Source organism: Erpetoichthys calabaricus, chromosome 18 (assembly GCF_900747795.2).
Source record: "Erpetoichthys calabaricus chromosome 18, fErpCal1.3, whole genome shotgun sequence".
Taxonomy (NCBI): Eukaryota; Metazoa; Chordata; class Cladistia; order Polypteriformes; family Polypteridae; genus Erpetoichthys; species Erpetoichthys calabaricus.
Genome location: NC_041411.2, coordinates 20,509,570 through 20,534,858, shown reverse-complemented (window position 1 = coordinate 20,534,858; position 25,289 = coordinate 20,509,570). Strand labels below are relative to the sequence as shown.

Below are 25,289 nucleotides of genomic sequence, written 5' to 3'. Positions count from 1 at the left end.
ATCATTTAATTTTGCTTTAACCTATTTTGTTAATTAGCTTTTCCCTACAATTATGTGTTCACTTCACTTACTCTCTTTCTTGAAGCCTTTACAACTATGCTGTCTTTTAGCATATTTACCAGTCTTACATGATGATAGTCTTGTATATGTTTAATATTCTTGCCTTGGCCTGATTTGAGTATAAATTAGTGGAAATGAGACCCCGTTGTGTTTTAGGGTAATTCAAGCCATCTCTCTGAATTTGTGCAGCTTGCACAACTTCATCAAAATAAAGAGCTTACAATATCACCTATATAGAAGTGCAGAGCACTTGATTTGGTGATCAGCAAATACAATCTTATTTGAATTAGTTGAAATGTGCTCTACAAGATAGCTATAAATTGGTCATTTTGATTTGGAAGCAGACACGTTGTTAAAGACACATTTAACAGTTTCTAAGTACCTACAGATATTTTTAGCTACCATCTCTCATCAGTTTTCCTTTCAGTATATCTCTCCACAGTTGAATATTGTAGTGTAAAGACTCAAATTCTGTTTTCCTTTCAGACTTGGATCTGGCCATAGTTCGATGCTGGATAGTGATTTAATCCAAGCAGGTGGCGCAGTGGTAGCACTGCCGCCACCTTGCAGTAAGGATATCATGGAGTCGCGTCCCAGGTCCTTCCTGCGTGGAAGTGCTTTGAGTAGTGAGAAAAGTGCTATATAAATGTAAAGAATTTTTATTTAGCGCAGAAAAGATTTGATTTACATATCACTAAAAGGCTTGGCTCTTAGCTAATTTACATTTGTCTGTTAAAATTATTTAGCTATTTCTCTGCAGCACTTAAATGCCAGTTAGGTGTACCATCCCTGTGAATAATTTTGGACAAAGTGTATTGAGTGACTTTAATATTACTTTGAACATTATTGTCATGTTTTAAAATGGATATGAAGAAATTGCTGTAATTTTTATATAGAAGCATGAAGGTCCCATTGTGCCGAGTACTTCTGGCAGGACAGCACAGATTCCTAGGTGTGTAAGGTGACTTGACACAGGGCATATCTGGCCTTGCTTGAATACTACCATCACAATTACACACCACATTTTAGATGTTGATGTGTGTGCCACGTTAGATTTACAGGTAAAGAGAGTTGCTGAGAAATAATATAAAAATTCTCGTTTTAAATGTTTTGGGTGCTACTTTCAGGGTTTCTAAGAAAGCGTTAAAACATTCCAAAGAGCACTTACAAATATTAAACTGGATACAGTAATATTTTATAAGACATCCACTGTATAAAATTGTATAGAGCTTTTTACATTAAATACTTCCAGAGTAGACAACTAAAAGGAATGTATAAGGGAGAAACTCTTACTACATAATCAATTTATTATTGATTGGAACCACACAATAACAATACATTTTGTTTTATGTTTTACTACGTAATAGATTCATTATATTTTGGGGATAAATAGCACATACTACACAATAATGATGGATATTGTTTTAAGGAGCAAAAAGCTTCACTTATATAATGAGGCTTTTTTTTTTTTTTTTATACACTTTATAGACAAACATTTGTATGTCTTTTTTTAAGGCTTCTAGAAAGTTTATCTTATACAGGCGACACTGGGATCAAAGATCAATAGACAATATGGGAAGTGTAACAGCTAACACTACCCCCCTGCAAAAGAGATGCAAGAAGTCTGGCTTGAAACTTTAGATGTAATTGCATTCATTTCATTATGTGGCCATTAAATAGTCTTTCTTCGAAGAGAGCAACTGAAAATAGCTGCTTGAAGTCCACCTTTCAATAAAGCAAATATTGACACTTTTGTCTTGAGGTTACTTGCCACATAAATTTAATATGTTGTATAAATACTGGTCCTTGGCGTCACCTATATGCAATATGTGGGGCATTTAACTTAAACTGTACAGAGAGGCAATTAGCACTTAAGAATGTGTTCAAAAGGCTGAACGACTAAGGTGCAACATGTATTTTATTAAGTTTTTGGAAAATGCCTTTTTGGGGGAGCAAGACTGGTGCATATTAAAAAAAAAAAAAAAAAAATTGGAAGATGTTCAATCGATCATTGAAATGCTGAATTTGCATTTGGGGGAAATTTTGTGACTGACTCTGCTTTATTTTCACAACATTTTAGAGTAAAAATAAAGAAATAAACACAGATTTATTTAGACACAAACGATCTATGGAAACTTTTTTTTTCTGGTTTTAGTTGCCTGTGCGTTACATAGATTTGCAGACAGCATGATGACACAGTTGTTAGCACTGCTGTCCTTAAGTGCCAGTACTTTCGATTCATAACCCATTATCTGTATGGTATTTACTTGTTTTGCTCATGTTTGTGTAGGTTTCTTAAAAAAATCATACAAACAATACACATTTGCCTGCCTGAGTCTAAATTATGAGAATGAATGTGTACATTTGTGCAGGTTTGGGTTCTTATCCTGCATCTACTTTTACCTTAATAGGCTCTGGCAAATTATATATATATATATATATATATATATATATAATCTCCCTATATTGGAATAAACATTTTTGGAAAATTATTTTTTTATTCAGATTTGTGGTCAGGGCTTCAAAATTCAATTCCGTTAATTTTATGCAGTTGAACTATTACTTAGTAGTACTCTATCTTTCCAAGTACTTTGTACATAAAGGGTAATTTATTTTTTTGTTTTTAAGTGTTTTTTTTTTTTTTTTAACCTTTTTACTTTACATGACTGCTCTTGCTAAGTAAAACATTACATCCATATATGTTGGTACTGAATTTTGTTCTCACAAGTTTTGTAATTGATAGTTGGTTTCACTCCTTTAATTGGAACCCCTAATTGAAAAGTTTTACTTCTGCTTTTTTGGTGAGTAATCAAATTCTGCTCCAAATTGGTTTTACATTATTAGGGAGTGTCCCCTGGTAACATGGAGATGAACTGTAAAGAACAAATCCTCTGGTTTAATGTGCAATTAAAGATGAGATGGTTTGTTTTAGTTTGTATTCAAAATGAAAGGTGTGTGTTGAGTTAGATTTATTCACTTTTTTTTCTTGAAAACTGCATAAATTTTAGGTGTTGATGTGCACTGTGGCAGTGTAATCATTTTCTGCTGAGATAAAAAAGGGGGATTGTTCATGTGAAACCCCTTTTATGCATGTTTTTGGTGCAAGTCACTTGCATTTGAACACTGTGGGACAATGTGTAGTTTAAGTATTTCTGCCATTTACTGATTTACTGGTCAAGATTTTCCTCCTGCCACCTTTAGGTTACCAAACAAACTTTCTATTAAAACTAAAGACTGGTGTAGAAACAGTGGGTTGAGGCCAATGTTAGGGAAAGTTGTATTCCACAACTTCTATTGTGTCTATAAGAATTCCCTCTGAACCCCTTTAAATCACTTCAGTTTTTTCTGTCTATCACCTCCTGACTCGGTGGTATGAGACAAACCCCACATATGATTGATTCATCTTATATGACCTCAAGTATTTTGGGGTTTCCCCCATTTTTCCCTCTCTATACACAAACACACTCATTTTTAGGCCATTTTTGAACCATAGTTTGTGCAGAAAATTACACCGTTTAACAAAAATAAAATGTACTTGAAATTATATATGACAATGAAGTGGTCAAAGTGATTCTTTTTCACAAAACTTGGACAAAATGGGGATTGGTGATATGGGCAAGTGGAGTGTCATGCTATGCTATTTCAAAGTTGCTGATCACGAATATAATTTTGATATTCGAGTCTTTACTGGTGGTCCAAGCCTTCTAAGAACCACTCCAGGTCAGGTTGGACATCATGAACTGGTACATTGTGTTGCCATACCCACCACGTGACGGAACAGATCAGGATCCCCGTTGACAACCCCCCCAGGCAGACACACAGTCCAGCCCCACCCTCTGGAAATGGCCATCTATCTGCCCAGTCGTTATGTGGGCAACCCCTTGGCCTGCTCCAGCCGCTCAGCTGTGAGTATCTTGCAAGTTGTATCACCCTCTGGTAATCGCACCACATGGCCGTAGTGCTGTAACTGACGCTCCCTCACAATGCAGGTAATGTGCCTCATTCGGAGCACAAAGTAAAACCAGCAGTACCCAAGGATTCTCCAAAGAGAACACAGTACCAAAGGAGTCCAGTCTTCGTCTCAGGTCACTGGATGGTGTCCATGTCTCACAGCCATATAGCAAGACAGGAAGCACCAGGACTCTAAAGACTTGTGCCTTTGTCCTTTTGTAGAGAAATCACACACCCCTTCCCAGCGACCTCATGGCTTCCCCATGCTCCCTCAATCCATCTACAGATTTCATAGGAAGAGTCATCTGAGACATGAATGTCACTGCCAAGGTAAGTAAACCTCTCAATGTGGTCAACACTCTCTCCGTAGACAGATGCACTGCTGATGGCTGTGCCGAGAGGCCTGGAACTTGGTTTTTATCCAGGACATTCACAAGCCCAGACACTCAGACTCCTCACTCAGTGTCTCGAGAGCCCTGATCAGAGCCTCTATTAACACCACAAAGATTACAGGATTGTCGGCAAAGTCAAGATCAGTGAATCTTTCTTTGCCAACGGATGCCCCACAGCCGCTGGACCCAATTACCCTGGCCAACACCCTGTCCGTACATGCGCTGAACAGAGTAGAAACAGAACACACCTCTGATGAACCCCAGAATCAAATGGGAAAAACGCAGAGACTCTATCTCCACTCTGCACAACACTCATAGTACCAGTGTACAGGCTGACCATTATATCCAGAAACTTCAGGAGGGATCCCACAAGTCTCAGGATGTCCCACAGCGCAGCTCGATCAGTTGAGTCGAATGCTTTCCAAAAATCAACAAAGTCTACAAAGAAACTCTGATATTCATGTTTGCACTCAATGAGAACCCTCAGTGTCAGGATGCGGTCAGATAGAGACAACAAGCCCCATTTCCCAGTCAGTTGGGATGATACCCATCTCCCAAATGGAAGCAAAGATTGCTTGCAATGCCAGGACAACAGCCTTACCACCAGCCAGGAGAAGTTCACCCCAGATACCACAGATCCCTGCAGCCTCAACTGGCTCACCATCTCTGCAATCTCAGTGAGATTGGGTAGTTCACAGCTAATTGGAGGATCAGCCTCAAGAACCGTGGACCCAGAGATGTCACAGCTGTTTAAAGAGACACTCCTAGAAGGTTAAAAATAACAAATTCCAAAATTAGCAACTGGGGTGTTGTTTTAGACTATTTTAAAGTCAGTGATTACAAATATTTTATACTTCAGTGGAGAAATAGCCCTCTATGGATCTCTAGCTGAGGGGAAAAGTAATGTTTTATTACAGTTGAGAATATTTAAACTTTAAGAATTTTAAATTGAAGCACACATTTTATATATTTTAAATATCTGATGCAAATCTTGTTTTATTATGTACTTCTACCTCATGAAGTAAATCATTACATTGCATATGCAGACCCTGAATAAGGCCACTTATTCAAATTCAGTGTTTTTGAATCTTTTTTTGTCAGGTCAGCCATGCCCCGTTCATAATAGTAGTAACAACATTCTCAGACCCACTCAGTAAGCAGCAGTAGCAGGTACATGGCAGAAATGTGTCGTGGACACAGGGTCACTTACACATATTCCAACTTGCACTTAAATGGGACCAATTGTGAGTTTTTTGGCATGTGGGGGAAAACCATAAAGACACGTGGCCATGCTACCCACTTTAACTGTGCCTCAGCAGTATTATTTTTATTGTAAAACATTAGTATACTTTTGAAGTTGGTTGTCTTGCTACTGTTTTGAGGTACAATCATTTGGGAAATGTAGCATTCTCTCTGTAAAACAGATTTCATAATAACATCACAAGACATATTTATAGACATTGTGTTTATTGTTTTTAAGTTAAATTACATTCTTTTCATAAAATGAGTTAACTTTACCAGGACGTATGTACTCTGTTTGTGTAGTAGGTATTCAGGCTTGTATTCAGGTTAACAGTAGTTAACAAATTCCATCACATTTTCCTTTGGATAAATTTCACACAAAATAGTACTTGTGTCAGTGCTGTTCATTTCCTTAACTGTGATTAACAAACGGCCAGAATGCCTGTCTAGTACATTTGGTGAACAGAGGAATAGACAGCCTTCTAGACATTCATTCATGGGGTTATCCAGCCATACAAAGCATGAAACAGGCTCTTCATACCTAAACAAACTGTCTTTTTGAAAACTGCATGTTCACTGAAGTGCAGTGGACAAAGTAACGTGTTAAATGAAAAACTGGCATGCGATAAATTAGGAAATAATGCACACTTTTGTTCACAAGGTGTTCTTGTCATGATATACTGTATGTGCATGTACAGCTGTTGCCGTAATACAACCAAGTTATTGTTGAACCCCAAGATAGCAGGACCATAAACATGATGAAACAGTACACAGCTGAAAAGAAACTCTTACCTTTTTGGCAACAGTCTTATTCACACATGTGCACACTACTTCTAACATAGGTTATCACTTACAGGCATTCACTTATCAACAGTCCATGATTTAGTGTTTGACATACACAAGATACTTTATCCTTAAATGGTTTGGAAGGGTAAGCATTGAAAAATAGGGATGTTGGGCATAGATAATAAAGAAACTCTGTCAATCACAACCTTGTTCACTTATGTAGACAAGACTGTTGGTATAAAGTGCATTACATGGTAAATCATGACCACCCAGTAAAATAAATATACAGAATTGTGTCACTGGCCAAGAGCATAAAGAGTTAGTTTTTATTCCATTTCTTTGTAATGCCAATAGCATTCTCATAGAAATTGGAATACATTTTACATATTTTATTTAAAAAAATTGTTTTGGGGTGGGAGAATGTGTGTGTGTATATACTGTAATATATTTAACTATATAATATTTATGTGTTAAATGAATTTGACCATCTGCCATAAACTCTTTGAAGTCACTATGGTTTCCTTAAGTGTGTTCACCTCAGCTATGAGAGAAAGCTCAAGAATTTCACCACACCCTTTTTCATGAAGTCCATTGTGCACTTCATGTACTCTGATTTTCCCTGTCAATTAATAACTCCCATGATACAGTAATTATCAGCAGTGTGGACATGTAAGTTTGCTGAACCAACTGCCATTGGGGAGATCATTTTAGTTTGTTTCAGGTTAACAAGCTAAAGTACAAGGAGAGGTGTGTGCCAAGCAAAAGTAGCAAATACTGATCAAAAGAAACAAGAATGGTGCATTACATGAGTGGATAGAGCGTGTGTGTGTGTGTGTACAATTGAAGGGCAATGAATGGTTGGTAGCAGACTAAGTCAAAAGAATGAACTGGGGGCTTGTTAGGTAAACTGAATATGCACAGAAGTTCAGGCAGACAACTTAAAAGAAAGAACTGAACCAAGCCCGCAACAGCTGCCATTTACATGTTCTTCTTGTTTCAACACGGCCTCAAAACAATTCTTCATAGCAGAAGTAGGGTTACTAAGAGTCAATGCAGAACAAATTGTGAAGAACTGAATTGCTGTACTGTATATACTAACAAAAATAGTATTTATCAACCTGTTAACAGCACCTTTATAAATTAGACAAGTTATGTAATAACTCTATGTGCAAAACCTGAAAGGTGACGAGCTGCATGTTCTTGTCCTCAGCTTGCATCGTTCCTAAAAGGCCAACTCACTTTAAAAGTGAAAAGGGGGGTTTACAAAGATCTTTAAAAGCACAAAGTCGTAAATTCTTCTCCTTGTAAAACTCTAGCAGTTCAGAACTGTTCAAGGTATGAAATTCATGCAATCGCTCTGGAGATTGTGAAAAGTCATCTGGGCCTTCTCCGCAGCCACCTTCATCCGGGAGGCTAGGATAACCTGGATGGACCATCAGCTCCATGGTAACACATCGGGGCTGCAGCGAGGTGCCAATCGGTGACGGTGCAGTGGCACCTGCTCTGATCTCCCTGCGTAAAATTGTGTCCATGCTACATTGCAGGGCATTTTTTAGTCGACTTACAGACATATTTTTTCCCATGGTTGTCAGACCAATGTATGCATCAGGCCACCTGAAAACGTAGAGAGAGAGGGATAATGTTCATGAGTGAATTCATTCATAATGTGGCAGGACCACAGACTACAAAAACATGTGGTCACAGCTTCTGGCTGCAGTGTGGGCTCCCGCGAGTATCGGAGCAAGTGATGTCAGTTGTCATTGCTGTCATCCACACAAAACTGCATGTCTGATCAATGTTCAAAACAGAGTGAGCTGTAAGAGTTTTCAAATGTAATGTTTTCAAAATCGTAAAATGTTAAGGTTGTCCAGGTCTAGTTCACAAGCTGCAAATTCAGCTTACTTGACACCACTGCTCAGCATGGAGTGGATGGTACATGAGATAGCTACACGTTCACTCCCCACCATAAGAGCCAACCAGAACAGGTCATTTAGTCCATCTGTACTTCAGTTATTGGGGGGTTTGATCAATATTGAATTTTGTCCTTCCAGTACTTCCATGTATAATACACTGCAGTCACACTGCAAGAAATTACTAAATGGAGTTTTTTAGATTACAAACAATTGTACAGTACAATGATAATAGAATTAAGTTCATTAAGTAATTATATCAGACCCCCGTGACCCTGTGTTCGGATTCAGCGGGTTGGATAATGGATGGATGGATGGAAGTAATTATCTACACATAAATATAGAATAAAATGAATAGAAAAATCAAATGAACAACTTCTATAATGTTTAATTGAAACTAAACACTTTGGGTCAAACGATATAAACAAGCTGCACAGACAGACTGCTACAGGGGTGACTGAATGCCAGCCTTTACAGATCTACTGTGGTATTTAAGCCTGTGTGGTCATTTCTTTCTTTTCACCATCAAGCATATGCTCTGGCAGGGCAAACAAGCTCTCGGCTCTCTTCAGTTATAAAATTTCTTTGAGTGCATGTGCGCATTTGTGTGTGCATACTTTTAAATAAAGTATCTCAAAAACTACTGAACACAAAATATTTTGCAATTCAATCAGCCTGGTCCCATGACTAAACAGAGCAGACTTCAAAACTCCCATTTAAAAAAAAATTCTATGGCAGTTACAGTTGGGACAGGTCAGACAGTTTTTGGGGCTAAGTACTGGACCAAAACCAATGGTCAGGAAGCAACTAACAAGGCAAACACGGTGCATCTTGTTTGAAGAAGAGAGGTCAATTGTTTCAGAAGTTAATGTTGTAATTAAGTCTTGGTATTCGGGGCAGACATCTCAGTTCTAAAGTGTTTGATCTTTGTAGGGATGTAGTCATCCACCACCTGTACACCACACAAAAAAAAGCATAATTTTCTTATTAAAATTGTCATGTTAAGACGTGAAAATCTGCTTCGATTTTCTCACAGACACTGTGTTAAAATCAATTTTACCTGACATTTTCAACATTGTAGAGAATCAGAATCTGAATTTAAATCGCAAATTTATTATCACCAAACTTCCATTTACATGTAAGCCAAAAAAAAAGTAACTGTCGAACGGTGCTATTTAAAACTTTTAAAAGAAAAGGAGGAAAAAGCCAGATGTGCACTCCCACCTTCTGTGTTTCAGAACACTTGGCATAATAGAAGATACTTTGCACATACTAGTACAGACTTTATAGCGCAGATGAGTAAAATGTATTACTAAGTCATTGGAGTATTCTTTACCTAGTACCATTTAAACTGAACACTATCCCAGAATGTTGTGCAAGTGTTTTATATAGCGACTTACACAATAAATACCATTCCAAACTGCCTTATGGATCTGCTCCTTTGATGATGTAGTGCTATAAGCTTAACATTGTATTCTTTTAATAAACATGCAATGTAATGATCTTTAAATTTACAGCACCGTGAATACTTAAAAACACCACAATTCTTTTTGGGACCTTACATGAAACCAACCTCTTTTTATTTTAGACTAGCTGTGCTGTCTAAAATGGGTTGAAATGTAAGTAATCAATGTAGACTTAATGTTTTTTATTTGATACATGGGTTGTCCATTTGGTCTGGTATTATAGTTACAAACCCGATCAATTTCTCCCTTGGTGGCTTTTTCCGCTTTGGACAGAGCTACCAGATTTTACTGCTTCCTTTCAAAGTCACACATTGAACTGACCTCTCTTACAATCAAAAATGTTTTGCTAGGGTAATGCAGCGGTGGTTGCTACTGCCTTGGCCTGAGTGGCTCTAGCTTAGGTTAAAAAAAAGTTAAAAAAAAAAAGTCTAAATTTCTAGCACCTGTTCAGGTCATGTGAATGAGGTTTATAGCTGTAATGCTAATGACTGATAACTTCATATGGTGGGCAATGGATGGGTGAAAATCATCAAGTCACACGTCAGGTTAAAAAAAAAGTCTCAAAATGACTGACGTGTGACTTGATGATTTTCACCCATCCATTGCCCACCATATGAAGTTATCAGTCATTAGCATTACAGCTATAAACCTCATTCACATGACCTGAACAGGTGCTAGAAATTTGCTACCATGCTGCTGTTGCCATCATATAACATCAGACAGCAAAGCAGGTCGTTAAGACTAATTTTCTTAATTTTAGGCCCTTATTTTGTATGTTATTTTCAATTTTTTTTTACCCTTCTTCTACATTCTGCCTATTTTAAATGTTTCTTCTTAACCCTAGAAACAAGATGGACACACAAATACACCAACTTTTTCCTTTTCTTAAAGTGGACAAACTAATTTCTGTCCATCTGGTGGTTGCTCTCTGTTGAACATATTCAGCATTAATTTTTGCAGCACACCATCTCTAAGAATGTACTTTGTAATGCGTGTAGTAATTAAATACATTACATTTTTCATTCTGACAGATGGCACATCACAAATATTAGCAATGCTTTTTGAATTCCAAATCAAATGACATATAACGTAGGCGTAGCAACTGGATGGACACACAGACACTTGTCCTTTTATTAAGATGGATATACAGCATTTGTCTCCGTGATCTTTATCCCATGCCTCAATCCAACATACTATTTTGCCCCACAGGATGAAACAAGAGTGGAAAGTTGCTTTTTATTTTAACATCCTACCTGATGTCATGTTTTATAAACACCTCCACAGAGTTTAGTGAATCTTTCTCCACTTGCAGGTAAAAGTCTTTAAGGTGGGGCTCAATCCAGCTGCAGTCGTGAAGTCCGAGCTCAATGGGAACTCGTGTGAATTTGATTTGGTGAGATGACAGTACTCGAGCAAAGATGTCTCGCACTTCTGGGAAAGAAATTGGAAAGTGAGGTTTAACCTTTAAGTTTACTAGACAGCAGGTATGTTATTCTAAAAGCTTTATGTTTTGTTTTTTTCTTACAGTTTCTTATTAAAAACATGTATTTGTCATGATCCAAGACTTGTCATCCTGGACTACATTCAGAGGTGACTTGATTGAAAGGTTTAAAATTATGAAATTAAATGAGTACAACAGATGCTAGTAGTTAAGTTTAAAATGAGTTCAACAAGAACACATGGGCAGATGGAAAACTTGTTAAGGGTAAATCTTGCACAAATGTTACAATGTTTTTCCTCACACAGAGAACTATAGACATGTGGAATAATTGACCAAGTACTGTGAAAGACACACATTTAACACCCGACTTGATATTGCATTGGAGGAATTAGGTGGGTAATTAATTGGCAAGGTTTGTTGGACTGAATGGCCTGCTCTTGTCAGTTTTTTTTTTTCTAGTGTTCTAGTTTCAATCTTTGGTCAATTCACCATGATTATTTATTGTTGTGTTCAGCAGTGATAGAAGATAGAACCCAAAAGCAAACCACAGCCAAGAAGCAAAGTGAACACTAGAAGCAGATAGTAAAGCCTGGCACATCCCCACAATCTCTAATTAAGGTAGGGTCTAACTTAAATACAAAGAAAACTAATCCCCCACAATGCGTGGCACTTGGTAAAGATTGTCATTCTATTTCATCTTCTTTAACTGCTTATCCAGGTGAGGGTCACGGTGGCAGCAGGCGGTGCAGGTCAGTCCATATGTTTTCTTGCATTTCATTTTATTATTTACAAGTATATGGCATTGAATGGTAAAAATAGACAACTGCTGCTTACTTGTTAAGGTGCTAAACTGTAACACAAAGCCACCCACTTAATTCTTTTATGTGGTTTCACATTCTAGAAGTGATGACTACTGTGAATTAAAGCCAGTTTTAAGATGAAAGAATCGGTTAAATAAATACAAGTGAGAGTACTATGATGTAGGATTGAGCTTGATGATATTACATCAAGAGCTAGACACTAATCTGATATACTGGATAACAGTGATCTCAAATGACGTCCTAAGGATCAGCACTGTCCACTATCCCCACTTCATACAGCTGCCTTATGCTGCTGATACAAAAGACACTGTATAAAAATTCTGTGTCACTGTTAAAATAGAACTCTTAAGTATGAAAGGCACTACATTAAACTAAACTTTAATTTGAAATAAGACAAAGCCCTGACCTAAATCCTATTAAAATGTTCTGCTAGGTCCTGAAGATGGCTGCTCAAGTAAAGTGCCTTTCAAAACCTTAGAGTTTTATAAAGAGGAGTCTGTCTAGAAAGGTGTCACAGTTTGGTAACTAGTAATAAGATGTGATTGTGTGAAGTTATTGTAGCTAAAGTGTGTGGGGAGTGATCATTTAGGATATTCATTCTATACAGTCATTAAAAGTGGAGGTTCATATAAAATCTTTAATGTCTAAACTAATGACTACGCTAAAAGGTTCATAAACTTCCAAGCTTGATTATATATGTTTTACTATGGAAATCACCCAAATATCTCCATTTCAAAGGAATACACAAATGAGATGGTAAAGCTCAATATGTATACACGCGTGCACACACCCCAACCCTCTCCATAGCTAGGCTCACCTGGAAGCACGTGCACATGCTGATGTCCATCCATGTGATGGGGCAAATGACCAGTCAGTTCCTGGAACAACTCCACTTGGGCTCTTAGTTCCTGTTCCACCTGTAAGAACAAATTAGTCAGTTTTGGGTTTCAACTTGACTTAAAACCAATGCATCACCGTAGGGGTCTGCTCTTGGGTCAGTCTATAAACTAAAAAATCTGAATCATATCTTGTAAATTACAGAGGGTGAGCACAAGAAACCTATTGGTGGTACTTAAGAAAAGTAACTACCCTGCTAAAACCTGCAGGAGAGGAGAAAATCTTCAGTTGTCTAAACTAATGCTGGATATGTTGAGATTTTGTTGGCGACATCCAAGAGAACCCCCTCACACCATTTTATGCAAGGAACTGATAAAATGGACATTTGGACATGCCACAAGCACTCTACTTAACATATAGGGTAGCCCTTTGAAGGAGTGAGAGTGGTTGCAAGTGCACAAAACGGGAACTGTTATACATTATTTTATTGTGCGTCTGTGATTTAACAATAAAATTAAAAATAGTGGTACAAATGAGACATTCAGTTGAAAAAATGTCAAAATCTGTCAGAATGCTGCTTCCAGGCCCACACCCTGCGTGGCTTACTCCATTGTGCATGTCCTGGGTTTTTATGATATTGTACTTTGCTGCTGTGCAAAGCTGTTTGTGACAGTGGACACTATGAAAAGATCTGCAATGCTGGGATGGCCTCCGTGACAGTCCTCACCTTACACAGTTAGACTGACTCCATTATGCTGCACCGTGTGTAACAATACTCTGCGAGAAACGCTTTATACAGTAACAATAGAGGACTTTACAAAGGCGCACAGAGGTAGATTTACTAGCACTTTTCGGTAGTGATCTGGCTGAAAGAGGTACCATACCTTATTATAATGGATGACTTAGGCCAGGTTTATACTTAACGCGACGCATGCTCCAGTGGACACTCCTGCTACGCAAGCGTTGTACTGTTTATACTTGCTGCGTACTTTACGTAAATCTGGAAGACTCCACCAGGTGGCAGTGAGAGATATTATCATGGTGAGAATGGGTTCGGCTTGTGTGCTGTGTTGTGAATTGCCTGGAACACCCATTAAATTCCGATGACACCTTACCACAATATCTCTGAAAAGGATGTTTAGTGATTAAATCCATCAATCCAGGGATGTGTCCATTCCAGCAAGCATTGGGCACGAGGCAGAAACAATCCCTGGATGGGCCATCAGCTCATCGCAAGGTGAATACAAGCACTCACATACAATGGCGTCATTTTATTGTCACCAAGTCTGCCTGTCTTTGGAAGGAAACCGGAGCACACTGTGGAAACCAGCAGGAAAACATGGAAACTCCAGACAGAGAATACCAGCGACGTGACTCCCTGCGAGACAGCAGTGCTGCTGCTCCACCACCGTGTCACCCCAAAGTGTGTAATTATTAACAGTTTTCATTATTTAAATGAAATTACCGATTTATCTGTAAAATGTAACATGCATACTTTAATGCATTTCATCATGAAAGGGATATCAAGCATAAATCTAAAGATTCTAAATGTGCAGAGAGTTGGAATATCATACATTTAATGTGTTCTGTGTGGTGATCTATTGCTGTTTGCTGCTACTGTCAGGTCAGAATGAAGCCCCAGAAAGAAAAAAAATGACGGCACAAAAGATGGTATGTGAGACTTTTAAAATGTATTGTTTCATTACGATCAGGAATATGCGACGCTTGAATATAAAAGCACCACAAATGCATCTGTATATCGGCATTTTGCTTCACCACATCGAACCTTTCACCAAGCATCGAATAACACATAGGATCTGCATAGCGGCTTTCTGTCACGTGTAGATAGTAAACAGAGACTCTGACGTCACATTCCGACTTTTATCACACTGCGCCCCCCGACTTTTTGCTGGTACTGCTACTTGCGCATGTGTCACGTTAATTTCTGAGGACGTGTCAAATGAATGCTGGGAACACGTGGCAGCCATGATGCGTGCACGTACGCGTTCCGAGCATGAAGTATAAACGAGCCCCAACAGTGGAGCTGCAATTAACCCATTAAGGTGCAAAAATCCAGAATGCCTAGTTTATATTACACTTTGGGGTGGTGTTTCATATGAAAAGCACTATATAAAGACATGAGTTTTATTTATGAGCCCCCCTGAGGCATGAGTAAACTAAGAAAAAAAAATATATAAATAAATACTGTCACATCCCCAAGATATGTAGTTTAGCCTGGCATAAGTAGGTGTTCCTTGTGATAGACTGGCTGCCAAGGTAAAGTTCAACTGCCTCCTAAGGAAAAAGCAGCTTCTGAGAACGGTAGGATCTAATTAGTAAGCACACTATGAAAGGCACTGTGTGAGATAATGCAACCATTCTACATGTGATGTAAAATTTTATATATGCATGTTATTCCTTTTGTTAATTAAATAGAAAAATGTGAAATGAAAAGAATTAAAATCTTGTGGTACTGGAGCCTTTCTGTAATAAAAGCTGCAGGCTGTACTGAGAGCCTTGACCAAAATTTCTAAAGTAAATAAAGGACAGTTATTTTAACTCTTTTAGGGCTAATTTTTTTTTTGTTTCTTTTCTCCCAGGGCTGAATATTTTTCCAAAAACTAACATTTTTTAAAAAAGAACACAAAACAATTGTTTAACATATCAAATCAACAATATTTACTTTTGACAAATGTTACTGTCTTGCATGTTGTATGAGCCTGAATTCTCTATGTGTTGTTTTGATGCCTATTTTTCAATTGTCTGTTGCTGCATTTTCTCACATATATTGTTAGTGTGTACTGTAGAGAGACAAGTCACCCATTTGCCATCGTGCCATGCCACTGCCACCAAGTTTTCTGCCTGCATGAAAACCGTATTGTCACCTCTTTTCATCTTCTGAAACTTTATGAACTTTATGTATGGCATTATAGCCTGGCTCACCCCATGGGATTTGCTTCTGTTTATTACAGAAGTGAATAAAACTTTGCAGCAGCACGTACCTAAGCCACCCGGGGACAAAACATGTTTGGACCAATGCTCCCTGAAGTTATCTCACCAGTTCTGTCCCATCTCTATTTGTAATGCCACAGCGCGCTTCATCTCGTCTTTCGTTGTGGGTTTCCACTTTGAATAACGAGAATGCGATGCAAAGGCAGCCCGCGATTCAAAAAAAATCTCTGCCTACCTGTTTGTCTCGTCTGACAGTAGCTGAAAAGCAGCATCAGGAGAGAGCAGCCTGAAGTACAGTAGCTGGTGATCTGTCGTGTCCAAAAGCAAGCCATGCCGTCTTGTAAACTCCGGTAGCCATATCGGCTCTCAACGGATCAATGTATGTGTATTTATCCCATGCGAACCTTGCCGTACATGCATCGGCTGTGCGAAGGCACTCAACTGGCAGCAGATCCGCTCGCGCGGCATCGGCTGGTGTCTGATCAGCTGATGCCTGCTTCTAACTCTCTTGCTCGATCTCCTGATCACTGCCAATAAAGTCCGATTCTGAAAAATCAAGAGTCCGACTCCGCGGTAATGCGCAAAACAACGTCTGCCAAGTGTTTTCTTTTCTGCACTTGCTTCGCTGCCTTTTCACATGTCGGTGCCATCTTGCCATTGTTTACATTTCGCAACTCACGCACACGCAATGTTTATTTGCCGAGTCAACGAGTCTAGCATTCCTCCAACCACAGAGGGAATGCCTGTGACGTGACAGTGAGATTTGTCGCCATTAACAGCTGATTGTCGCCCTTTATCCCTGGATGTCGACTTTTGTCGACATTCGCCTTCAACCCCTCCTGTCGACAAAAGTCGACATCCGCCCTAAAAGAGTTAATTAAGCCAATTCCATAACGACACGTATTAATTGTATGGATTCCCCATTGTACAAATCAGCACTGTAAAGAAAGGAGGTGAAAATAAATAAGATAGTTACCTCTGACATGTTTAGCTGCATCTCCTGTAACATCTTCCTGAATCCCATTTTGCCATGAAAGAACCCATCCTGGTTAAGAAGTGAGGACCCCTTCTGGAGCTTTTCACAAATGGGGAGGCCCTCAGATAGATTGGCATGGAGTCCAATGGGAATGTTATGCCTGCATGCAAAAGTAAGATATGTCAGTGATTAAGGTCATGTCACAATTTGCAACTTTTTCAGCAATTGTCAATCATAGCATTCATTTATGTAATTCTAGCGAGTCAGTGAGAGTTGACTGCTCTCTCTGGGAGCTAGTCATGTAATGCGACATACCCAGCAATCCTTTCCATTCACTACACAACTTCCTCTGACAAAATTGATTTTGTCTTTAGTTGGAGGGGCGAGCTCTGTGTGCACGAGTTCTGACAACCACTGAATGCTCATCTGAAAGTTCAGTCCAAGGCGGCAATGATAAATGTGGGTGTCATGGACATCAAAAACAGAACAGAAGCTGTCTGATGTCTTGTATATTATGTACCACAACAGAATAGAAATAAGAAAGACTGCAGCTAAACTTGCTGTACGGTTAACCATTTGTACAGCTCCGGCTCCATTTGTCAACACAATATTGGCAATCACAAAAAGGAGTGACCTTTACTGTGCATGAATGTCAGCACGTAATTAATATGTGTGACATGCTGTGTGTATGAATTGACACGGCCCACTGACAAGATCAACAACTAGGCACTCCACCATCATCCCAGCATTCCATCACGTACTTTCCGTGTTCATGTGAGGTTTTTTCATGCACTTTGATTTTTCCACCCACATGGTGTATAAGTGAATGTGCTCTACACAGCCAGGTTTGGGTAAGGCTCAGTGATGCCACAAGAAACTCTGACATCCTGAACTGGAATAATTGGCATTAGAATACATGCATAACTTGCAACAAGGAACTGACTTCCCATCCAGAAACAGTTATGGTATTTGGCCCAGTGCTTTCTGGCAGACTCTGTCCCCTCTGCAATTCTGAGCTTGATAAAAACAGTTTTAAGAATGTCATGTTATGAATGAGTCGTGGTGATGGTCATTTCTTCTCTTCTGCTACCCTGAGAACATAAACATTGACATAGAAGAGTCCTCACAGACAGTGGGAATATCACATGACTGAGTCTTAAGGAAAAATCTTTCGTTGATTAGCAAGTCAACAACAGCACAAGGCAACTCTGACTCAGTAACTTAACCAATCCTCACTGTTACACGCCTCTCACAGACAAATACTTGCACACTCCTGTATACCATAGCAACTGCACAGCCTCACTACACAGGATCAGAGCACTGGGAAAAACAAACAGGCGCTTGTAAGGAACCATTAATTCAAATGCATCCACCCTCTTCAGAGAGCTCACTGACAGAAATATTTACATTTCTAAATACGCAATATGGAAAAAATGACTGAGGGTCAAACTGTAGAAAAATAAATATGATGGCAGGGTGTAAAAACAAATGAACAAAATGTCATTATTTCCATTCATTTCTTTAATTCTTGTCAAACTGGGTAAGTGTATTGAAATTTAAATTATGTACATGTGATTATTTACATGAATTGTGTGGTTTAATTCTCATGGTACTATGATCCCTTGCTGTTTTGTGGTAGTGGTGGCTGTGAAAAATGCTATATCTGACAATGACAAACAGACAGACGCACCACAACAGTGTTGATTTACAGATCCAAGTCCCACAAAAATCAATAAATAAAATGGGAAAAAAATTAACAATAAATAGAATTAGTCAAATTATAAGATTGAGCTGGGTGGCACAGTGACGCCATATTAGCATGGCTACCTTGCGGCCCAAGGTCCCTCCTATCTGTGTGGAGTTTGCACATTCTCCCCGTGTCCACGTGGGTTTCCTCCCACAGGAGACGAAAAGCTGGCTTGGAGGACTGTCAACACTAAAAGTGTGTTCCCCTGGTATGGACTGGCATCCTGTCCAGGGGATTGTTCCTGCCTTGTTTCCTATTCTCGTTGGGATAGGCTCCAGCCCCCTGCAACCCCAACCAGAATTAAGCAGGCTTAACAAAGGTATGGTATATAAGGTGGAGCCGCAATGCTTTCTATAAATTCATAGCTTCATGCAGGAGAAGACAAATATGGATGCCTTTCCTTTTTATGGTGGCCTTTTTCATTCAAAAACTATAGTTTGTTTGTTTTGTTTTTTTTTTTTTAGATTTGAAGTTTATTTCCTAATTATTAAAAACTGTGTATGTATTGTGAACGAGTTACAAGGTGAGGTCCAGCTAATTCTATTCTTCACTCATATTAAGCTATTAAAAAGGCAAATGTTAGGTGATACTATAAAGCCTGTTATTTATATTTCAAAGGACGTGGGATGTTACGCCTAGACTATATAATGCACTAGTGAGACCACATCTGGAATATTGTGTGTACCTTATTCTGGTCACCATACTACATTAAAGACATAACAGCAGTTGTGGATGTGTAAAACGAGAGCAACCAAATGCATCCCTGAACTTAAGAACATGGCCTTCTGCGGCCAGAGAATTAAACCTGTTTAGTCTTGAGCACAGGAGACTGTGTGGGGACCTAATCCATGTCTTCAAAATTCTAAAAGGCATTGATGTAGTAGATCCAGCTGATTTTTTTTCACCTGAACAGTGATTCATGTAGTCAACAACAAGGAGTAGTGTATTTAGGACTGAAGCCAAGAAGCAGTTCTTGAAGCAAGGAGTTGTTGGAATCTGAACAAACTATCAAGACTTGGATTAGGCAGAAACCTTGACAACCTTTAAGAAGGATCTGGATGAGACTCTGGCAGAGCTATGCTGTTAGCTAAACAAAAAGCCTGATGGACTACGTGATCTTGCCTCATTTGTCAGATGTCTTATATTTCTATGTTCCTGATGACACTAGCAATTTCCTTAGTGAAGTGCTAGGGTGAGCTTCCTTGATAACTTCTAAATGGAAACATGAACATAAAATCAATCTACAAATTATTGATACGTCTCCTGGATTTCTGACTTTTTTTTATATAGCACCTTCTGTAGTGACCATCACATCAAGGCAGTTTTAACTATTAAGCATTAAAAAAGTGTTTCCTGATTTAAAAAACACAAGCACTTTCAGATTAGGGGAATTAATTGCCCAACACTGCCATGAAGCCATACTAGATCTGCACATATCCTGAATCACTTTCAGTACACCAGAGTATAAATAAATGTTGTTCCATACTGCAGTGGAAAATTAGTAATGATAGAATCACAACACACACACTTGCAGATAATTAATACTTTGTCTTTGCCATCTCCCCTAGGTGCAATTCCCCTGTGAGGTCTTGGTTTTTCAAAAATTAAATTATTAAACTTGTTGTGTAAAAGCAATGACAGAAAAAGCCATCCACCACCAGGTGACTCACCTTTTCGCCAGTTCTGCAGCATCTTTTGCAAAGGCAGCATTTACTAGCAGAGATACATTGGATATGGCCCCCTGCAAGAAGCAGTCTACGATGCCACGATTCCTCCTTGGGCAATAGCCAAAGTCATCTCCTGTCACCACCAGCTGCACTTGGGAATGGGGCATTATCAGCAACCACAGCTGAGAAATGATGGAGAAGGAAGAGGAGAAAATGAGTCAAGCAGTCTCGAGTATGGCACCTTTTTACAGTAAAATTTACAGTGCAATTAAAGACACAAATACTTTAGTGCATGATGCTGAAACAGATGGATATGATACTTTATATGATACAGATATAAATACTGTATATATGAAAAGTGGTATATAGTAGATAGGAAAGACATTTTATAAAAGATAATAGACAGATAGAGGACTATATAATAAAGACAGACATTGGAAAGGCACATTATAAGAAAGACATTACCATTTGTGTATGCAAAAAAGAAATGAATCTCACAAGTCACTCAATAAAATCCAAACTGTGGATGTATAAATGTAATACATCATGTAGAAAAAAAATCCCCTTTCAAATATACTGAAAGCTTTTTTTGTCTTTAATATGATGATGCTAATAATGCAATATGTTACTTGCAGGAAGAAAATTTGAAGGGAAAAGACCACAAAGAGGCAGCCTTTCTATCACACTTTAGATTCATCGGCCCAATGTACTTCTGTAAGTAACACCATTTTTGAGGAAAGAAGCTGAATGATGTTCAGCTTGTGTGCAGTTGTTTTTGAGTTTTATTATTGTATAATAATACATATTGTATACAGCTTAAATGAAATTATCCCATGATTTTTAGGAAATGCATTTAAAGTTAAGGAAGCAGAGCATTCCAGACAATAGCATGAAATAAGAAAATGGAATGTAGCTCCTTACCCCCAGTAATGCCATCCTAAATTAACACTTTTAATGTTTAGTTGTTTTTATTTACAGCCAGTGGCAGCAACCAGATTTTTTTATTAAAAATGTAACTAGAAACACCTATTTATTTCAATTTTGTGTGTGTTGATTAGTACTTAATTTGGCGTTTATAACGATTTCACCAAATCTGTATTCTTGTGTATGAAGATAAGTGATTCATTCAAAATTGAGTGTAAGGGGTTTGGATGGATGCCCCCTGCAGTCGACAAGTGCCCCATACAGGACATGTTCCTGCCTTGCTCTTGCTGCCGTCCAAATTTGCTCCAGAGTACCTCAAGACCCTGAACAGATTCAAAGTAATGGATGGATATACAGCCTACACAAGTGGGGATTGCCTCCTAGTTTTTAAAGTGGTTTAATTTTAAAAATAATGCACAATGACCAGTTTTTAAACTGCTTTTTCTATAAAACCATATAAATAAATGGGTGTAAAAATGCCACCCTTATGTGATTTTATTGTATATTGGTGTAATACAGCAATGCCAGGGATAATGGATACGGTGAATTGAGATAATCCTACTATTAACTTTTCAAACTCGTTTATTCAGCCATTGGATCGGGGGAGGGTGGCGCCTATCCCGGGGTTGAGTAAATAAAGATTAAATTACTAGAAATCAAACGTGAAGAATTAACAGCTAAAAGCTCGCTAATACAAGCTGAAGCATTGCGAAGATGACGCCGTCCCTTCGCTAAAAGCATCGGCGGAGCGGTGGTCTCTGGTCGCGCAGCTGTCACCGGCTGACTGTACCGCACGTCGGCTTGTTTCAATGGCTCGCGGTTTGAAGGCCCCGATGCCTTGAGGTCGTCGCTCTTTATTTAACGGACGCAGTTTCGAGTCCGCTGGATCTCCTTTGAACTGCGTTATTCTGCAGCAGAATTAAAAATAAGCCGGTAAAGTTCAGTCGACTTGCAGAGGAAGACGCGCATTTAAAGTAGAGTTTCGGAATGAAAGAAAAAAAAAATGCACCGGACCGGAGATGGTGGAGTCGCTTGTGCGCGGGGTCATTTCAGAAGTGATCCCTCTTACCTACGCGACATGCCACCACTATAACCAAATTAAGGAAGGCGGGATTACACTTCACTTACCCATTATGGCTTAGCGTTGAGCTTCTTAAAAGCCGTTGAACATTCTAAACTTTAGAATCTAAAGTGTGCTGGGTAAAGTGAGTGCAGGATTTCCGAAAGCAAGCAAGCTGCGCATGTGCACAACTGCGAGGTCTTTCCGGTAAAAGCGCCCTCTAGTGGCATTGTGAAGGATATTCGTGACGATAAACGGTATACAGTATTACAATCTTAATTTTCCATCCATCCGCTCATTTTCTAAACCCCTTTATCCAGAACTGGATCCTATCCTGGCAAACCGGGCGCAAGACAGGAAAACTATTTGGACGTGGCGCCAGTCTATAGCAGGGTGAACACACATACAAATAACAGCGGAAACCCACGCGTAAAGAGGGAGCGCCCAATCTTAATTTTACATAGAAATATCCATAACCCTACATCTTGCCTGAAGAAGGGGCCTGAGTTGCCTCGAAAGCTTGCATATTGTAATCTTTCTAGTTAGCCAATAAAAGGTGTCATTTTGCTTGGCTTTTCTCTACATTCATAATGGCTAACACGGTACAACACCCTAGTACTACCTACATATCAATAAATATACAACTTTCCATAAATGTCTACTATAGGGTATGTATTTGTCTATCTTATAGCGCCTTTCATAATATCCATCAGTCTGTTCAAGAGATGTAACAAGCGTTTTATCATTTCAAATTAAATAAAGCTAAATGCATGACAGGTATACAGAGAAGAGGAAGAGAAAAAACACAATTCATATGAGTGACACAGATGTTGTCTTCAGGACCCCAAAAACTGAGGTAATCTACCTGACAGTGTTAGAGATATATTAATCTTGTGATTGAAATCATATCATATTAATCTTGTGATTGAAATCAAAGACGAAAACCTATCCTTACTTGTGAGATACCAATCTACCATGCATCCTTTTTGAGTCCTGGAATGGAGGAGCTCGGTAATCTATCAAACAATACTAGAAATGCCATAATAATCCTGTGATTTAAATCAATGCCAAAAAACAATGGTTTAGCTTATCTTTGCGCGTTACGTACCACCTAACCATTTATCCATTCGTTTCGACTCCTATAGTGAATAGGGGCAGTGTCGGAAGAGATTGGGCAAATTGCGAGTAAGCATCACTGGAAACAGAATATTAGAAGCAAATCCAGGAAAGACCAAACTGAGGTTAATACAAAACGTATAGTGGGAAAGGTTTTCACTGTCCAAATTTTTCTTCTTCATTCTTAATAAAAAGTAATTTTACATTAAAAAATATAATTATCTTAAACATAATGGCAGTATAACAAATGTATAACTTTAGATCAAAACCAGTATATTGTAATGTGCTCTCAATCTCGTCTTGCAGTCACCTACCTTTTGTTCAGAGTGAGACTTTCAGCTAATAGTTGAGGAATGATTTCAAGGTCTTATTATGGTATTGCTGCAAATACGAGATACTTGTAAGTAACTCGTTACTGCTACTGTGCCTAACCAGTGAATCACTTCGAGTTGAGTCTCCATCCGTACTCTATCTTGAAGCCATGTCAGCAGTTAGTCAAGGCGCCACGGTAGAATCCCAGTGAGGAGAAAGACCAAAAGAAAAGTAAAACAGGGTGTCAAAAATGGAACCGTCATGTGTACCTGATATTTTGAAAATTAAAATACAGCACTACAAAAGAAGAACATCGGTTATCTTTCCATGTTCTCTACGGTCTTTTACATTCTAAAATAGTGCCGTGAGCATCGACGATCTTCCCGAATATTGTTAATATTGTGGCGAGCACACGGAATTCAGCCTTCTAGGTCCGGATCTCTGTCACTCGCGGTTAAGGAATATGAGAGTCGAAGAGTAAACCGACACCGCGTTCACCGTGTATCACCAATACAGAGAGGCTCAAGCGGATATGACAGGCGGGCAAACAGCGTCAGCCCAGTTGTCACACATGGGTGTGTTCGCTCTCACTGAATTCGCGCTTGAGCTTCAGGGCTGAAGGTTACCTGACGAAACAGCGTCACATCACCATACATGCGGGATGATCACGGGATCTGGACTTTTAAGTCGAAGCAGACTGACCTGCTATTCAAAATGTAAGTATGCACGTGTTAACGAGCGACATTTCTCTTAATGATTCTGTCTAGCGAGGAAGTCCGAATATGTAGAGCCCAAAGTATATTCTTGCACCGTGTGAGTGACACCTGCCCCTCTATCTGAAGAGTACCTTTAGTTGGGTATCTATGTAGATGATTAAGGCGTCAACTCAGCTACGAAGGAGTGTTTGTACGAGCAAGACAAAACGTTTTATACGAGTGGCACAGAAAATCGGAGCCAACAGTGTGTTCGTTTTATTGACGATTATGATGAAAAAGATTCATTGATTTCTCTTAATAGGTCAGCGTCAAACCGTTTCATCGACTCTCCTGCCTATTTTTGCCGACCGTTTTTTCAGTCCACCTGCCAATGGATGTTCGGGTTTGTCGATCTCGGCATCATGCACAATGTAAATATTGTAAACGTTTACGGAGATTTGACAGTGAAAACCCTGACAAATCAATTGCACAATATGAAATGTGGAACTTCGATGGGGCGGTCAATAAGTAATTGCTTGTCATTTCAGAGCCCAAGTATACGAGTCTTCCGAAAATAAACAAATAAATAAATTGAACATTTGACAATAATAGAATCGCAATTCCGAAACCTACTCATGATCAAGGGGCAGTGAATTTTAATGTAACTTGGTTTACAAGTCAAAGCCACTAATTCTTTAGGGAATTTAATTTTATACGTGTTTATCCAAATGTTGCTATCTTTATTCATCTTCAAGATGCTGATTGCCAGTCTGCCACAGAAACGTACCTGGCATAATATAATTAGCTGGCTGTTTTAAAGAAACACTGGGCTATATGTTACGCAATATTCAAAAAACGTGGTGAATGCGTATTGTGCATTCACATGAAAGGCGCTGTATACGAATATACTACAACCCACATGCCCAAAAATACA

General features: G+C 38.9%; 1 protein-coding gene across 4 annotated transcripts; it reads right to left on the bottom strand.

The window, feature by feature from the left end:
- Positions 1-7,641: 7,641 nt before the first annotated feature.
- Positions 7,642-24,261, bottom strand: ydjc (YdjC chitooligosaccharide deacetylase homolog). Of its 4 annotated transcripts, none has more exons than XM_051921123.1 (6): positions 23,663-24,256; positions 20,252-20,430; positions 16,835-16,994; positions 12,887-12,986; positions 11,061-11,235; positions 7,642-8,045 (listed from the first exon to the last, which is right to left on the bottom strand). In XM_051921123.1, the coding sequence occupies exons 2-6, from the start codon at positions 20,413-20,415 to the stop codon at positions 7,667-7,669; spliced, it is 978 nt and encodes a 325-aa protein (XP_051777083.1). In that variant the 5' UTR covers positions 20,416-20,430; positions 23,663-24,256; the 3' UTR covers positions 7,642-7,666. The 4 variants fall into 4 exon arrangements, with proteins under 4 accessions (XP_051777083.1, XP_028681227.1, XP_028681226.1 ...); XM_028825394.2 differs by having other exon boundaries at positions 11,061-11,238; positions 23,663-24,244; XM_028825393.2 differs by lacking the exon at positions 23,663-24,256 and adding an exon at positions 22,301-22,416 and having other exon boundaries at positions 11,061-11,238.
- Positions 24,262-25,289: the final 1,028 nt, after the last annotated feature.

Bases quoted from the DNA above. Each gene is read 5' to 3' on its own strand.
- ydjc (XM_028825394.2), bottom strand. From the start codon at position 20,415: ATGCCCCATTCCCAAGTGCAGCTGGTGGTGACAGGAGATGACTTTGGC. The intron at 11,239-12,886 runs GTGAGCCTAGCT...TTTCTTTCCCAG, and splicing joins GCATGTGCACGTGCTTCCAG to AAGTGCGAGACATCTTTGCT. The intron at 8,046-11,060 runs GTAGGATGTTAA...CTACGTTTTCAG, and splicing joins TTTATAAAACATGACATCAG to GTGGCCTGATGCATACATTG.